Source organism: Thamnophis sirtalis, unplaced genomic scaffold (assembly GCF_051295495.1).
Source record: "Thamnophis sirtalis isolate CommonGarterSnake01/CBP01778 unplaced genomic scaffold, rThaSir2_p1.2 scaffold_10, whole genome shotgun sequence".
Lineage (NCBI taxonomy): Eukaryota > Metazoa > Chordata > Lepidosauria > Squamata > Natricidae > Thamnophis > Thamnophis sirtalis.
In genome coordinates this window covers 24,413,781-24,432,364 of record NW_028261390.1, presented here as the reverse complement: position 1 = coordinate 24,432,364, position 18,584 = coordinate 24,413,781, and the positions used below count along the sequence as shown (strand labels likewise).

General features: G+C 35.2%; 1 protein-coding gene across 33 annotated transcripts in view; it reads right to left on the bottom strand.

The window, feature by feature from the left end:
- ANK2 (ankyrin 2) overlaps positions 1 to 18,584 on the bottom strand; it is a 297,111-nt gene that overhangs the window by 112,681 nt on the left and 165,846 nt on the right. For 20 of the 33 annotated variants that reach the window (XM_087724233.1, XM_087724230.1, XM_087724226.1 and 17 more), the window contains exons 2-4: positions 7,728 to 7,829; positions 1,178 to 1,276; positions 284 to 385 (exon numbers count right to left, since the gene is read on the bottom strand). In XM_087724233.1, coding sequence (XP_087580359.1) covers positions 284 to 385; positions 1,178 to 1,276; positions 7,728 to 7,829 — 303 coding nt within the window. The remainder of the gene's footprint in view (positions 1 to 283; positions 386 to 1,177; positions 1,277 to 7,727; positions 7,830 to 18,584) is intronic. The other 13 variants (XM_087724241.1, XM_087724244.1, XM_087724255.1 and 10 more) reach the window with 1 other exon arrangement.

Genomic DNA, 18,584 nt, shown 5'->3' with positions numbered 1-18,584 from the left:
GATATGTTGCAAAATGGTGACTGCTTTTGCAGAAGGATATGTGAATACCAGATTATAAAGGATAGTTTAAATAATCTGGAAATGATTATTTGATATTATTGATGATAATATGCATCATTTATAAAATAGTTTATTTAGTTGCATCTGCTGGAAATTGTTAACATCAATCACAATACTGAATAAACTGTGTACTTCTCTATATATATCAACAATTAATCTTCAGACAATTTTTATATAAAGTGCACATATATGTGCAGAAAGTTGCACATATATGTCAACTTACCTGAGACTGTGCATTAATATTAGCTCCTTCCTTAACTAGAACTTTGACCACTTCAGCCTGTCCCGCCAAGGAGGCAATATGTAGTGCGGTATTTCCCTTCTGCTTTGCACAAAATAAAAAGTACACATTAATTTAACTTGTACCTAGAATTCAGAGCAACATACAGTACAATCTCTATAATATCAATAAAAATATGAAATAAATGTTGAAATTTCTCCATTATAAAATGTTCAATATCTTCCATTTCCTTTAAAATCTGATTTAAATTAAGATTATCGAAACACATTTCTAGGAAAGCAATATACTTATTCTTTTTAAAAAATCAGTACTGTTGGTAGGCATTTCATTAGGAAGCATCACAATTTGGGAATAATTTACTTAAATAGTTGTTTCTAATTATGAAATTCTGTCAACAACATGAACATTGAAATATAGTTATGCACACCAAAAGAATTGAACTACTTTAGAATATCCGCTGAAAGAAAACAACAGTTCTAATCCATAATGAAATAAATTATTCTATCAGCTGCACATAAGAAGAAGCAGGAAATGGGGGAACAAATGAGTTTATATTTGTTTCAGGCTTGTTCTGCCTGTCTTGGTTAAATATTAAATCCTGATTTTAGTATAATAAATCCAAAACAATCATTACTTGCAATAAGTCTTGCAAAGTTTTACAGAACTAAAATTGTGATTCATGTGCAGATGAAATTTCATTCAGAATTAGAAAGAGAAAGCAACTTGTAGAAATTATTTGGGAAATATACAAAGGGCATAATTTAGAAATTATGCCTAACTAAACTTCAAATCATTAAAACAATTTACTAATAGATTTTACCATTCACTCTTTTGGGTTAATTATATTTTTCTAAGCACCTGGACAGTAAATAGTACCTTAGTTGCAGAATCAACTGCAGATCCTCTTTCCAGCAATTCCTGAACCAAACCTACGTGGCCTTCTTTGGCAGCCAGGTGTAAGGCATTAAGTCCATTCTGTATACAAATAAATTATACTGTTAATTTGGAGGTTACATTGACATGTCAGAATGTCATATTAGGCACACTGTTTCTCAACTTCAGTATAAATCATAGACCTAGCAAGATGGGAGCAATAATTTCCCAGTGTGGAAAATCTATTAAATCAGCATAAAGCAGATACTGTCCAAAGCAAGAAAGGAAACAGTCAAATAACATTCATAATTTAGGTCTGTGTGTTTAATTTATCATTTATTTACCTTTTCTAATCTTACAAGAACCTGAAGAATTCAACCAGAAAAACAATATAAATATAGATAACATACATGTAAACATAGAAATTAACTCATTGGTTGCCTACAAGGGCCAAAGTGCTTTCAAAATAAAATTGTCTTCAGAGTTTTTCAGAAGCAGAAGAGAGTTGGGCCCAGATGCACCCCCATGCAAAGAGGCCCTCAACAAAAATGCCTTACATGTAGCACACACAACGTGTACTTTATAAGCCACATATAGATATTGAAACTAGATTGGCAGAATTATATTTGAAAAGGCATTCCTAAATGTATTGTAAGGGAGAGTAAATTCAAATGTATTGAAAGAGATTGTTGTTGTTAGTTGTGAAGTCATGTCTGACCCATCCACTCCATGGACAACATTCCTCCAGGCCTTCCTGTCCTCTATCATCCTCTGGAGTCCATTTCAGCTCATGCCGACTGCTTCGGTGACTCTATCCAGCCACCTCATTCTCTGTTGTCCCCTCTTTTTTTCACCTCAATCTTTCCCAGCATTAGGCTCTTCTCCAGTGAGTCCTTCCTTCTCATTAGGTGGCCAAAGTATTTGATTTCATCTTCAGGATCTGGCCTTCTAAAGAGCAATCAGGGTTGATTTCCTCTAGGACTTACCAGTTTGATCGCCTTGCAGTCCAAGGGACTCGCAGGTGTCTTCTCCAGCACCATAGTTCAAAGGCCTCAATTCTTTGGCACTCAGCTTTTCTTATGGTCCAACTTGGATGAACTCAATTACAGCAGCAATGGATACACCATCGGAAGATTTGAAGGACCAGATCAGGAACAGCTTAGCTGTGATAACTTATTTATGATTAAGAACTGACTGATTCAGTACATCAATTCTTTTATTTGAATTGATTCAATCCATCAGTTCTTCAGGTATACACTATAGTGCTTTGCCATATAGGTCTTTCTAGATAATGATTTCCACCGCATCCTTAGTGCAACACTTGAGTGACATCAGAATACCAATGACATTTCTTTCAAATTTGTGGATGTGATCTCCCAATAGTTTGTGTGTGTTTGTGTGTGTGTATATATGTATGTATGTACGTACGTACGTATGTGCATGCATACATATACATATACATATACATATACATATACACATACACATACACATACACATACACATACACATACACATACACATACACATACACATACACACATACATACATACATACATACATACATACATACATATATATATATATATATATATATATATATATATATAATAGTATTTAAATAGTATGCCGTGCAATGGCTGGAATTTTAGGGATATCAGAGAATACTGAACATATTTTGTGGGGAGGATTCTGCATCAATTGCAGAGAGCAGACGGGAAAGTCCATGAAAAGATGTAAATGTAAGTGTTAAGTGTGCACGCTTTAAATCACATTTCCTTTGATTATAGAACTCTGCATAGATTTGCTATATAGATCACAAGTTTGCTAATACATTTATTAGTGTTTAATATGACACAGGGCACTATGCGCTAAATATATTGAAAAAATGCAATAGCTCATTCTGTTGAGACAGTTATGTGGAAGTTATACATATAGTCAAAGGTACTGAGCCTGAAATAAATTAACACCACACTACACATACGATTTAGTTGCAATTATCAATAGAATCAGCAAAAGGTCAGTTGAGCACAATCAAATCTATTTAGAAGAGAGACTGGCTAGAAACCAAATACTGCTTAACTGATTAAATGGATCAAAGCAGGAAAAAAGACACTGATGGAAAAAAACTCATGTTGATTTTTCTAGGGATCAGAAAACAGAAGATCAGTGTTTTTTGAGCTTTACACTGAAGTGTCCTATTTAATTTTAAGAAAATGCTGCTATAAACCTACAGGAAAGAGATATTTATGAAAGGAAAATAGAAAAATAGTTAAATAATAGATGTGTCTATCATTGTCTCTTTAAAACTTCAGTATTGCATTTCTTTATACTGTATAACCAAGAATCAATCTACAATTAAAAGAGGTCACATAGAAAAGTGTGACAGGAATTAAAGTATAACACAACTAAGTAGTGTTTATTTTACCATGTCCCATTACTATCACTGTAATATGTGTAAATAAAATTATTTAGTCCTTCTTTATCTAAGGATATTTAGAAGGGCTACAATTCATTTATGGTAGCTAGCAACAATCTCTAAATTTAGAAAATTGTAAACTTCTTGGTTTAAAAAATTATCAGAGCTTCTGCTTTTACTGGCATTTTAGGAGTTATATAATATTACTAACATTCTTTATCTTTTAATTTAATGACAGAAAGAGACATGGAGGGGAAGGAGAGAAGTTACTGAGTATATTTACGCATTTAATTTTTCCTGCAGTTCTTAAAAAATGTCATTTTTATGACAAATTATATGTATGTATGTATATGTATGTATGTATGTATGTATGTATGTATGTATGTATGTATGTATGTATTTGTGCTGATAAATAAATAAAGGGAGACTAGTATAGGTCTATTTCAAGCTATTTCGCTCTCATCAGCTAGCCATACCCTTACTGGGATTCGAACCTGTGCTGTATTGCATCTTAGGCAGATGTGTTAACCACTAAGCCACAGAGTTCTACTTATCAACTGAGCTGGGGTGAAAGGTATCTATATAATATATATAATATATCCAAAAGGAAGGAGATTATGTAATTTAGGACAATCAAAGGAAAAAACCATGTCAAAAATAACTTGCTTGTTTCCATTAATGTGCTCTCAATAAATCTCAAAGTGCCCTTCCTATTGTAGAATGTATCTTTTGGCTTTAGATACTCTTTCAAAAGGAATAACACATTGAATAGATGTTTTCTGACCCAGTAACAGGTCAAGATATTCTCCTATAAGGTTATCCCACTAGAAACAATGGGGTCAGAACTAGAGGGTCACCAGAAGGAGAACAAGATATTTCCATTGAAGAAGTAATCTGAGCAGAACTCTACTCAGAAGATTATTTTATTGATGGGACCAAATTTTGATTTTAACTCACTGAGTTAGCAATAATAATTAGCAATAAACTACCACTATTATAGCTATAATTGCTTCATATATAGTGAATATTGTAACAAAAGATCTTAGCAAAAGCGTTTTGGCCTACAATGGTTAACACACAGTGTGTTAATCTTTCTTTTATCTTTGGAATGTAATCTCAAAAGTAAGTGGATGGACAAGGAAAAAATAAGGTTGGTGCCCACCTTCAAGAAGAATCAAATGCTACACAAGCCAGAGCTTCTTGGGAGTATGATTCATAGTTAAGAATTTTATTGTCCACTGAAAAACTGAGGCTTTGCTTTCCCACATACCTATAAATAAACTAACCAGCCCCTTATTCAAATGAGTCAAAATCCTGAAGAGTAGTACGAAAGTTTAAAATAATCTACTTAATTATTTTGTTTATGTCCTCCTCTTTTAAAAAAACATTCATAGCACACATATAACATTGATGAGAATATAAACATACTCAGGGTTATAGTGGAACATGATTCTAAAATGCTGTTTTATTAATGTCATATACAGCATGCTTTATAATGAAGAAACTGGGTCCCTATTCTGATTGCCACAGAGGAACATTAGCTCCTCAAATTTATTCTATCTATAATACTTCAAGCTTTCCTAATAGAATACTAGCTATCTGGTATTCCATATAAATAGTAAAGAAATTTCATGCTTCCACATGTGAGATCACTAAACACCAGGTCCATTGTGGAGGAAGATCTGGAAGAAGGTACATTTTAGTAGTAGAAAGCCAAATATTACAGACTATGCTACCTCACTACATGTAATTAATAAAATATTACTGTCTCTGAAATATTTCTATGCTGTCTTCATGTTACTGTTTTATGGAATATATGGCTATTTGTATTTGTTTTTCCTTTACATATTTATATCTATGTGTAGTCATAAGATACAGAGAATCTGTTTTACTGTTTTATGAGATATGGTAAATAATTTATTGCATAAGTAAGTTGTATTTAAATGCCTTTATCATGCATGCTTACAACTGGCTGGTTTATCTTAGAGTTGAAGCATGAGTTATATTTCCTTTAATGTCATAAACATCTTCATTACAATTGTTGGACATCTCCATTTTGAGGTAAAACATTTGTAGAAAAACAGGATACCAAGCTGGCACAGGAAAGAAATAAAGATGGAGCCTATTCATTTATTGTGCCAGCACATAATTAGAGGAGCAAAGTATATACCACGATGTCATTTGATCACTGCTAGCCTCACAGTTGAGCCATTTGTAAACTGCATCAATCGCAATTGTAGATCAATTAATGTGAGATCACTTTATTGAAATATATAGGGAGGCCATTAAGTGTATGATTTATATAACCTACTATGAAGGTTGAAGTCTGTTTTTTATTTATCATTATGTAGTTCTGAGGCTGTCCCCTCTCTTTGAAATACTCATAATTTTCCATTCTGTACATCTGTATTTCTGGTCAATAATTATGCATGGATGGAGCTATATTGACAGATGATAGAAGATGATAGATAGATAGATAGATAGATAGATAGATAGATAGATAGATAGATAGATAGATAGATAGATAGATAGATAGATAGATAGATAGATAGATAGATAGATAGATAGATAGATAGATATAGATGATAGATAGATAGATAGATAGATAGATAGATAGATAGATAGATAGATAGATAGATAGATAGATAGATAGATAGATAGATAGATAGATAGATAGATAGAGATAAAAATTCTGAAAGATAATGCTTCACTAAGTTATCGGTCAAAAACATACATTTTAATATACATAGCAAAGCTCCTTCACTTGATTAAGACTTTATTGGCCTAAAGAAAAGCTTCAGCTGAATAAAGTTCAATATTACTTCTTCAGTGAAACTATAATAAAAATGATTTGGGACTGCATTTCTTGTAGCAACTACATTCAGGAATGTAGATTTATTTATAATTATTTTGACAGTCTGTATGGGCATTCGAAATATAAACATTGTTCCTTAAATCTATTCTATGGATCCTAACCTGTGGTATCTCTAATAGTTTTTCAAGCAACATCATCTTTGTCACAGAATATATAACATTCCTACATTCCTGTAATTGCTATGGTGGATAAATTTATATGCATTATAATTTGCAATTTTTGTTCCAAAATTCTATCAAAATATTCAACAACAAAATAATATTTAAGGCTTTAGCATTTGGTCCTAGATTTTGCTGAGAATTTGGAAAAAGGCTCATGCCAACTTTGCCATTTTGTATTTCAAACAAAATAGATATAAAAGTTATTTAGAGCACTGGAATATGCAATGTTTATACAAATTGTAACTTTTGGATATATGACAACCTCCAGTTTTTTTATAACTATATTTTCTAGATTTCCAAGCCAAAAAAGATTTGAGGGAATTGTGTGAGGAATATTGCTTAAGTCCATAGATATGATGACATTTTAAACATTTTTATTTGAAATATAATAAATAACATTTACCGCACAGCAGTACGGTAACTAACTGTATATTAAATACAATTATATCACCCCTGATATTCTAGCTGTGTGATGCTATGTATGTCAAGGTTCCGACAGATGCCCAAATTAAATCATGAGCTTCAAGCCATGTTTCATGTTGCCCCCTCCCTCCAGGGTGTGTCATCAATCACATTCACCAACAGGACAATTTCGTTGCAGAGGTCACTCCCCTCTGGCCGCTGTAAGTAACCCTGGGATACAACCTTGAGAGAGATAAGTCTGAAATGTGTATCTGTCTTTTGCTGCTATGCCGTTTCATCGGTTTCCCATCTCCCCCTTTCCTATGGCAACTCAAGAGCAGGCCAGGGATGCTTTGCAAGTTGACAGTGTACTGTAGACAGTATATAGACTGATCATCTCAACTGGCATTAATCAACAAGCAAATTAACAAGAAAAACATTTGTAGATTTGTTCCAAAAAATTGACAATCTTGCTGTAACAATATCCTATCTTCATTCTCTACATATAATGAACAATTCAGATGACCATCAGTTCCACCCCTTTGGCAATCATTTCAGGTCTATGTATTTTTATCTGTAATTGCCTTCTTTAGCAACTAGAAAACACTGGAAAAGATGGTTCCCATTTAACTTTCAATATTACAGTACAATCTGGAGCTTGTAATACATCAGCCCACATATGACTTCTTACTTACTTGATTGCATGTATTGATATCTATTCCTCCTTTTAGATATTCCACTACCTTGTCCAGATTGCCAGCTCTGGCAGCTCGAAGGAAGCTTGCATTGCTATCCGACTGTGAAAAACAAAACAGAATAATATTACTGAATATTCTGAACCTAAGGAACAGAAACACATTACTAAAGGAAAGTGTTCTGTTATGTTACTGATGTTTTTCCCAAATCTTATTCATTCTATTACCCCTCTGGAAAAATTACAACATGAACTTTTTAAAAAACTTTTTAAAAAAATAATAATTATTATAATGGCTTCTTTAAAATACACACCACCACTTATGTTCCAAAAGGAGCATCAATAATCTCCCAAATCTAATCATTCTTGCCCCATTCAGCTGCCTGATAGTGTGAGGGGCATGGAACCAATGCACAAGTTAGGACTATAAAGGACACTAAGAATTTCCCCTGGTTTCATAAGTAAAAAGTAATGCCAGATCACATCACAAATGTCTTTAGTTGAAAGCAACCAACAGTTTCATTCTATCTTTCCCTAGAAGCTGCTATAAGTGCAGAGAAGAACTGCTGTTTCACCAGCTTTATCGTTGTGTGTGTAGATTTTAACATAAACTCACATTAGTGTCCAATCACATTTGTGACTGGTTTTCACCACTATTACTATAGGTTTCTTTTTGAAATCCTTGGAGTTGGAGACTGTGCAGAGATCTGGCAGAAGCAATCTTATCCAGCACTCTGGCCAACTCCACATTCTGCAGATCAACAAGGCATTAAGGAATTGCTTGGCAACCATAATTATGAATTGTTTAATTCTTGCTTCACATTTCTTATACCACAACTAGACTCAACATCAAGCCACAAAACACATAATATAAATATAGTTGCACAGGAAGAATACCGTTAAATCTATTGCCAGTAAATAAAGACAAGACTTGATAAATAAGAAATTACTCCTTTTAATTACACGAAAGCAACCAAAATTTGTGGAATATTTTATTATACACTTGTAAATGTATTAGTTATTTGGGATGCCTTCAAAAAATACTCATATAGTTCCATTGTTACTTACTGGGGGGAAATGAAAAATTAAAGAAGAAAAATTAAGAGAGAAAAGTTAAGGATCTCTTGAGCATTTATATATAAGACCAACACTATCATTATTTATTTCTACAATAAAATATAAACCACTTTAATTATTTCCTAAATATCTAGCATACAGAGTCGGAATATTTATACTAATAATGAATTCCTAATGGTTTAAAAATTATTAGCTATGTACATTAAAATACAAGAGAAGATTAATTCAACAAAAAATTGTTTGTAATCTTTCTGGACATTCTGGATAATGTTTTTTTTAAACCTGAGCTTTAATATAATTATGTCATAAAAAATAAAGGAATGTTTGCTCACATTATACTTGATTATGTGGTCTATTGCTCCACTTTTATTTGAGATGCATACATTAGTTAATATAATGCTACAAAGAGCAGTACAAATGAAAAGTGTAAAAGAATATTTAGAATCACAGACCAAAAGTATTATGTAAAAAATTATGGAAATATCAAGAGGGGTGGGAAGGGGGACTATCAAGTCTCCAGGAAGCAAGATAAAAAGTTAACATTGTTTCTGTATTCCTAGAAAATTATGAAATAAAAGGCAGAAATCTGATAAGAGTTATACATAATAAAAAGTGTATGTTTTTATCATATATGAAAATAATTGAAATGCTAAGTGAATGGTTCAACAAATGATCAGGGAATAAAACTGGGCCGTGTGATTCTTCTTGTTTAATGCCTTTGCTAATATTCAAATTACATGTACATATGATGATTATATTGTGGCTAAGGAAGAAATGTGTACTTTTTACATTTTAACTTACTAAAAGTAGTCCTTGTTTTGTGACCATATTCACTGAGCAGCTATTTATTCTTGTCCCTCTTTTTTTAAGTTTTACCAGACACACCCAATTATTATCTCCATATGATTACCTGGTTATCTGCCTGGCTATCAAATCATTTTCAACACTTATCAACCACGTAGATTATACTTGCATATAAAAAAACAGAAAAAGCATGTTTATACTATTTTTTCATATCTGTAGGCATTTATACTTTGCAAAAGAAAGTATTACCCCTTACCTTAATTTATACATTTTATTTTTACATTATTAAAAGTCTACCAAGATATACAAATCATCTACTTCCTTGATTTTTTGTTTACAATTTCTGTAAACTTAACAATCATTTCCTTTATTTTTTTTATCAAATGTAAATTTCTTGGTCTTTAGTATTATAATTTTAAGATTCATGCTTTATGTTGACTCATAAAATCTGACATTAGCTATGAATCAATTCAGTTCTTGGCCAATACACAGTGTAATCATCATATGTACATGTAATTTGAATATTAGCAAAGGCATTAAACAAGAAAAATCACACGGCCCAGTTTTATTCCCTGATCATCGTTGAACCATTCACTTAGCATTCAATTATTTTCATACATGATAAAAACATACACTTTTTATCATGTATAACTCTTATCACATTCAGCATCACATTCATACTTCCCAAACTTTACACTTTGTTATCTTTCCTACACTGTGAATCTGCTAAACACTTTTCCTGGTACATTTTACTTCCTAGGTCTTATTTTACTGAGATTTTCTAAGAGATGCCAGAAAAGACACATAAAATGCTATGGAGGAAGACTCAAATTAAATCTGACAAAACACCAATGAGCCCTATCAGTGCTACCTCATGATGATTAAGGTAGAAAAATGCTAATATTTCTTCACCCTTATAGCTGTTTAGTAGCCAAAGAGAGACCACAGGATCTTCTTCAGAACTACTAAAAGGGTTATTCTGGCTAAATATTGAACAAAGTCATTCAATTCCATGCCAGGTTAGATTCTGATTGGCTTGTCTAGCTAAAATGACTAGACCTCATGCTTTGGCTGTGATCTCAGATAGGAACTAATCTCTTGAGGAAGTAGACAGAATTTTCTGCATTGTTTACCCCCTTCCCAATCCTCGTTTGCTTGACTCAAGTTCCTTTAAAGTGGCCAGACATGTTGTGATGATGGCCTCTTCCCTAAAAAGGGACGGCTATTGAAAAGATAGTTGTACTGCTGTTCTAAAAGAATGCAATTGATCTAAACACCTTTTAGTTGGGTTTCACATTTGTAGATGATCTATGCCAATGCCAAGAGACATAACCTTGAATGCCTTGATCTCTCAGTGGCTTTTGACACTGTCAATCACAATATTGTTCTCCAAGGATTTTGGGATTTAGTTGCACCAATTTATGGTAATTTTTTTCCTTCCTTATATTGCAGTAAGTTTTAGCATCTCCTTTATGAGGGGCTATAGAATTCACATTCTCCCCTCTTGCTCAACATATAGATGAAAAGTAAAGTAAAATAAAATTCATTTCTGGACTGGGAGGCCCTTTGGACATTCACTCATGACCTAGTCATCTTACAGCTTTACTTTGTGATGCATTCTAAATGGAGCTTCTTGAAACCACTTGAAAACTTCCCCTAGTCCAGAATGCATTGGCATGGGCAGTGGTAGGCAAGCTCCAGTATATCCATATGACATCTCTTTTGACACTGTCAGTTGTGAAGGTCTGTGGCACAACTTGTCAACGTTTGGGTGCCTTGATAGATTCATCCTGATGGTATGTCAGTTCCATGATGGTATGACGGCTCATGTTCTGGATGACAGAGAAGCTTCAGAGGCCTTTCCTGTTACAAATGGCATCAAGCAAGGGTGCATGTTAGCAGTGATCTTGTTCAGCATAATGTTTTCAGGCATGCTGTCAGATGCCTTCCAGAACAGTTCCTTGGGAATTAGCCTGAGATACAGGAAATTGTTCAACCTGTGAAGACTCCAGGCTGTCACCAAGATAAAGGAGACTGTGCTACGTGACCTCCCCTGCTGATGATTGTGCCCTGAATGCTGGATCAGAGCAGAAAATGCAAGCCAGTGTGGACAAATATGCAGCAGCATGTGACAACTTTGGTGTCCTTATCAACATAAAAAAGACCGAAGTGATGCATCAGCCAGCTCCAAAAGCCCAACCCCAAGAGCGCATTATCACGGTGAAGGGACAAAAGCTGCAAGCAGTGGACCAATTTACATACCTTGGCAGCACTCTCTCCCATGCAGTAAAAATTGACATTGAGGTCAACTGCAGAATCGCCAAAGCAAGCTCTGTATTGGCAGATTATTGACCAACGCGTGGGACTGCCATGAAATAAGCCTTGCTACAAAGCTTAAAGTCTACAGTAGTGCTAACTACCCTGATGTATGCCAGTGAGACTTGGCCTGTATACAGGAGGCACACTAGGCAATTGAACCACTTCCACCTGACCTGCCTCCGTAGAATACTGAGTATCCAGTGGCAGGACAAGGTGCCAGACACAGAGGTCCCCTCCAGAGCAGGCCTGCCATCAGTTCACATCCTGCTGAGGCAGGCCATGTTGCAAGGATGCCAGACCATCGCATCCCCAAACAACTCCTCTATGGTGAGCTGTTTCAAGGAAAGCGATTGCATGAAGAACAAAGGAAGCGATACAGAGATATGTTGAAAGCCTCCTTCACCTTCAAGTCCCTGGAAATTGACACCACTTCCTGGGAAACCCTGGCACAAGATTGATCAACATGGCACACACTGATCCACCAAGGCTGCCAGACATCTGAGGACAGAAGACCAACCATGGCACAAGATAAGCGAGCACTCCACAAAGCTAGAGCAAATGCCGCAGCAATGATGCCCATATGTCTGCCCGACATGTGATAGAACATTTCATGCCCATATAGGTCTTACCAGCCACCTGCAGACACATCGTGGACAACCCACAATCTGCTAGATGTCAAGGTCCTCTTTGAACACCATGGACGAACATGATATCCCTGTTTCTTGAGCTGCATTAATTATCAGTATGCTTCCAGGTACAGCTCAAGGTGCTGATTATTAGCTATAAATTTAAGTATGATGTAAGTCCTGGTTATTATTTGACAGAATATCTAACTCCCAAGATGTCAGCTCAGTATAAGCTGACAAGATTGGCATGCCCTTTGTATCATCTATGAGACAGAAAGCATGCTTTCGCTTGTGGCACCTGCTGTGGCTCCCCATCCTGATGGCATTCCATAAAGACCTATGTGTTCTCCTAAGTCTCAGATTAGAGTGGCCCTTGTTGGATATATTTGCAGGGGTGTATGTGTGTGTTGTTGGAGAAATTTGCCATCTTTATTCTTTTTTTATCGTTCTATTTACATTGTATCTTCTAGCTTGTTTAGTTTTATTTTAAGCTGTCCAGTGTCCATCTGGAGTTGGTCATTGCCTAAATTGAATAAATTACACTTTCAACAGTCTAATAAAATTAATGATTTTATTTCATATTTATTTTCTTGGACATTAACATTTGTATCATTTGTTTTAATTATGTTCTTTGACAAAATAATACATTGTCCATACAAAACCACATATTATCACTAGCATTTCTCATCCAATTTTTTTTCCATATTATTTCAACACGTTTGTATTTCATTCTATTCACTTCTTGTTTAACACATGTCTTCTACTTATGGAATAAATCGTTAATTTACATTAAAAAAAACTAACACAATACTACTGAAACAGTGTCAAAACATTGAGTGTTAATAATAGTTTATTGCCTGAGACTTCCAGTGGGCGGAGCCTGACAGAGGGTTGTTATCTTTAACAGCTCTGGAATCTTGGCGTCGTTAATCTGTCTAAACAGCAATCTATCAAGCTGTTTGGCAGTTTATTTATCCTTTCTTTGGGCTTAGAAGAGAGAGATGAGAAGCTATGCATGGGAAGCTTTCCAACTAGCCCTTTCAGCCTAAACGCTGGGAGGAAGGGGGAAGGCACTGGCTGCAGCATGGCAGCTCCGAGCCGGGATTCATTCTGCCTTTTGTTGCAGAATGAAGGTTTTCGCTCATCCTCAGCACAATGATTTATTATGGACTTCAAGCCGAGCTGAACCAATATCTGTGAACATCTTAACTGTATGTATAAATCCTTAGCTCCATCTGCAAAGAATTCCTTCTGCTGATTACTTGTTGAAAGTTCTATAAAAATGGCGCCGAGCTGTGTAGGAGGGGAGTGTCTCGGATAGAACTTTTGCAAAGCCTAAAAGTGATTTATTACCAAGAAGTGATTTATTATCTAAACAAATAGCAATTGCTGTATAATTGGACTGCCTGGACTTTTTAACTGACTAAAAAAGATTAAGCTTGAGATGGCTTCTAAGCAAAAATTTCCCCCCCTCCTCCCCCCGCATCGAAAAGTGCTGGAAATTCACCAGCACCTTCTGCTAAAATACAATCATTACTCCCTTCTACTTCTGCAGGGAATTTCCCTGACAAGGGAAATTCTGCAGAAGGAATTAATCGATGCGTTAAAAAAGCATGCTGTTACGATGGAAGCAAAACTTAAGGAAGAGATAGCTGCTTCTAACAAACAGATGTCTGAAGAACTTATGACATGTAACCAAAGGATTAGAGGGGACTTTCTGATGGCTCTGAATGTGCTAGTGGGTTATGCACATGGCCCTGAAGAAAAGTTAGAAGATCTTAGTGACTCTAATACGAACTTGGTAATGAAAATGGAGGCGGTCCAGCAAAAGGTTAGCGATGCAGAAAATGAAATCATAATGCTACAGTATAGGCAAATGGAATTTGCTTTAAGGATAAGGGGCCTCCCTGAAAATAAACAAGACAACCTGAAAGAGACACTCTTTGAAGCCTTCGACCTGATGGCAGGAAGGTCAGGAGGGAATCTTGATTGGCAAATCGAAAAGGTTTACCACGTTAATTCCTCGCTGGCAAAACAAAAACAATTACCAAGAGATATAGTGATCTACTTCGCCACTAGAGATGTGAGAAATACGATATTACAGGAATCCTACAAAAATAAGCTTCAAATCGGGGGTCGGGAGGTGACTGTCTTGAAGGAGATACCACCTAAAATGCTGAGATCTAGGAAAGACTATGCCTTTTTAGTTGAAGAGCTTAAAAATCATCAGATACAGTTTAGATGGGACACACCAGCTGGCATCGTATTTAGCTACCTTGGAAAAAGACATTGCCTCAATACAGTATGGAAGGCACAAGATTTCTACACCAACGTACTGAAGGGTGGACAACCCTCTTCCTCTAGATCTAGACAAAGAGAACAAGAAGGATATGATGGAAAGCAAACCACTCAAGTATTAACAAGGGGGGATCAACTTGTTCTCTCAGAGGTACAAGAAGCTAAAGAACAAAGACAAGACCGCGTGGTTACTAGATGAATGGAACAGGAATTAAGAAAGCAATGTACACAAGCCACCGTTCAGGAGCATACAGGTATTACATCAAAAACACTGGGAGGAGCTAGGCCAAAGGTTAAATTCCAAGATCTTCAGATGGCTATTAAAAAGTTCCAGGGGGCTAATGATGGTAACTAAGTCTCTAATATGGAATGTTAAGCGATTGGATTAATTTAGCAGGGGATGGAGTGTTCAGTATTGAAGGGTATGATTTGGTATATGGCTGCTTGTTTGCTGTATAATAAAGAGGTGGATGAGAATTTTAAAGGTCATCTTCTGGGGAATGCCTTGCTACGGATTGGGAAAAAACATCAATATAAATTAAATGACATGGTAGACTTATAAAAATATGATGGATTATGCAAAATGTTCTCCAAAAAAAAAAAGGATAAAGTTTACCCACACACACACCTATTTTTTGTTATGTATAATTACTGACTGTACAGCAGTAATAATAGCAATAGCAATAGCAGTAGACTTATATACCGCTTCATAGGCCTTTCAGGCCTCTCTAAGCGGTTTACAGAGAGTCAGCATATTGCCCCCAACAATCTGGGTCCTCATTTTACCCACCTCGGAAGGATGGAAGGCTGAGTCAACCCTGAGCCGGTGAGATTTGAACCGCTGACCTGCTGATCTAGCAGTAGCCTGCAGTGCTGCATTTAACCACTGCGCCACCTTGGCTCTAGAGATCTCTAATCTAGAGATTAACTTGACTTTGCTTTTGATAACTGCAGCTAGATTGTTGGTGGCGTAATATTGGAAGAAGGAAGATTTGTCTACTATCCAGGAATGGACATTGAAAATCACAAACTTAGCAGAGATGGCTAAAATATTTGCATATCTCAAGGAAAATTCAAACGAGAGATATAAACGAGACTGGGAAAAATGGATTGACTATATTCAAAATAAATATGGGTGTAGGAAATTTCAGATAGCTTATGATTAAGATCAGAAATGATACAAATTGTTTATAATTAGCCTAGCAAGGAGGAGCTAAGCTCAATTCAAAGATGTTATTAACTTTCTACTTTTTCTTTAAGTATACCTTAAACCGTTTTTGTTAAAGATTTATACCTTGTATTGGTTTGGGAAGTCAGGGTGGAGGAAGGTTGGGGGGGAGGGGGGGAGGGGGGAGGGAGTGGAGTTTACCAAGTTGGAGGAGGGATGTTGGATGATTGTACATGTATAATGGTATTTTTTCTTTTTTATGTATATTGAAATGGAATTATAAATACCATCAACACAAAAGGGAGTTTGCTCAGAAGCTGAAATACACCAAGTGAATTAGAGGAAGAGTAGGAAGCAGAGGAGAGAAGAAAGATAGGAAGAGAGGGATAGGAGAGAGGGTGAAGGGGGAAGATGAGGTGTATAAGGAGGAGTGGTAAGGGGAGGAGGAGAAGAAGAAAGGAAGGGGAAATAAATTGATGGAGGGCAGACAGGATGTAGAAAGGGGGAGGAGAGAGGGGGAAGAAAGTGTTGGATAAGGTATAAATATGGTGTATGAAGAGCAGAAGAGCCAATAACTGGGTTTTTCTTTTTTTTTCCTTTGGTAGTTGATGGTAAGATGAATTGATGTAAGTACTTAATAATACAACATGACATTGACTATGTAATAGTATACATGTGATTATATGTTATGAAAATGGAAAATAAAAACTTTCTATGGAAAAAAATAGTTTATTGCCTCCATTCTAGGTATATATTACAGCTAATAAAAACATGTCTACTTATTTTAGTAGCAATATCTAAAATGAAAAAAGTGAGACAAATATGCATAGGAAGAAAGCCCATAGCTCTTTGTCCTTCTTCCTATTTTCTGAGTTCTTATTGGTTATATAGTAGGCAGGATTAATTTGAACAAACCAGTAAAGAATCCATCTACAAACACATACTTTGACCCTTTCAAAGATCTTTTGTTAGATGACACAGAAGACAAAGGAGGCAAAGGAAGAGACAGAGGCAGAGAGAGGGGGAGAAGGAGACAGACAGACAGAAACAGAGATATAGAGATAGAGATAAAGATAGATAAGGACAGTTAACTTTAAGTTAAATAACAACCAAAATAAGCTGTCATTGATTCCTTTTGGTAATGGCTATTGATATTTTCATTTCTATACTTTTTAATATATATTCTAATATACCAAATATTTAAAATATTCTATATATTTCTAATACTGATAAAGAATCTAATAATGTATTTTGTGCCACATTCAATCTGAATAGCTTATATTAGCTTCCTTCCTTGTGGCATTAATTCACCGAGGTCTGTTGTTAAACATGAAAACTGTCCTTAATCCACCTTAACATGTTTATCTCTTGGTGTGTGCTTGGCATTGAGGTCAGGCAGCCCTGAAGGATCTTTGGAATGTCTTAGGATGCCCTTTGGATTTGGCAGTGGACATGCAGCCTTGCATCTAACTCAAATTAGTTTTCAGTGTGAATGTTCAGGATGCCTATTATATTACCAAATAGTCAGTTCACTTGTAGCCAGAATGCATAACGTGATAATAAAAAAATACTTAGCCAATCATATTCTGAATCAAGACTATTAATTGCTTTCAGTCAATGGATACCATAAGGTAATACTTTGGACTTATTAAGGTGTCACTTTGAAAATAAACTCAAATGCTAATTAGCTTTGATTTTTAAAAAGTGATGCTCATTTTGTTCTCTGTAGAATCACATTATTTAAAATCACCAAGAAAAGGTTAAATAACATACTTAATATGATTTTAAAAATTTGTTGTTCAAATTATATTAATTTTCAAGTTTTGGGGTAAAAAGTACAGTAATCTACTTTTGTTCAAGACATTAACTTACTTTTAGTAGACTTTTAAAATACAGTAATTTTATGCCTCAATAAGTGCTGTCAAATCCCATTAAAATACAATAGTATCAGAGTGAAGATAGTAAAATTGCAGTGGTTAAAAAAAAAGAGAAAGGCTTACTTTAGGGTACTTATGGCTACCATGAAATGTTTGCGCTGCAAAAGGCAACAAACAAAGAAAGGTATGGCATCCACTTAAATTGTACTTTCCGGTTGACTTGTGTTGAAAGACCAAACCTGAAGGGACCATGGTTGTGAAGCCAAGTTGGCTGGGCAGCATTCAGCTGTCAGCTGAGTAGCTGTTCAGAATTCAAAAAATGTGGTGGGGATTGCATTTGGCAGGAAACTGGAGGAAGGAATAGAAATAAATATGAAGTGATCAGGAAAGCATGAAACTACCTTTTAATTATTAGGTATTCTCTGCAGCATTGGAAAAATGAAAGCAAGATTATAAAGACATATTGCAGTAGGAGAAGATCAAGATTTTAATCAAATTGGATATGGATGTGCCTAATTATTGCTGCAGTTTGACATTCACCTACTGTGAAAATATGTGACTAAAATAAAGAACTATGTTCATACATCATAGCAACTGCAGGTATATATTATAGAGGAATGTGACTATAAGGTTAACAATTTATAGTAAAGTTTTTTTTAAAAAAAGATAAGGCAATGGGTGGGGGTTAA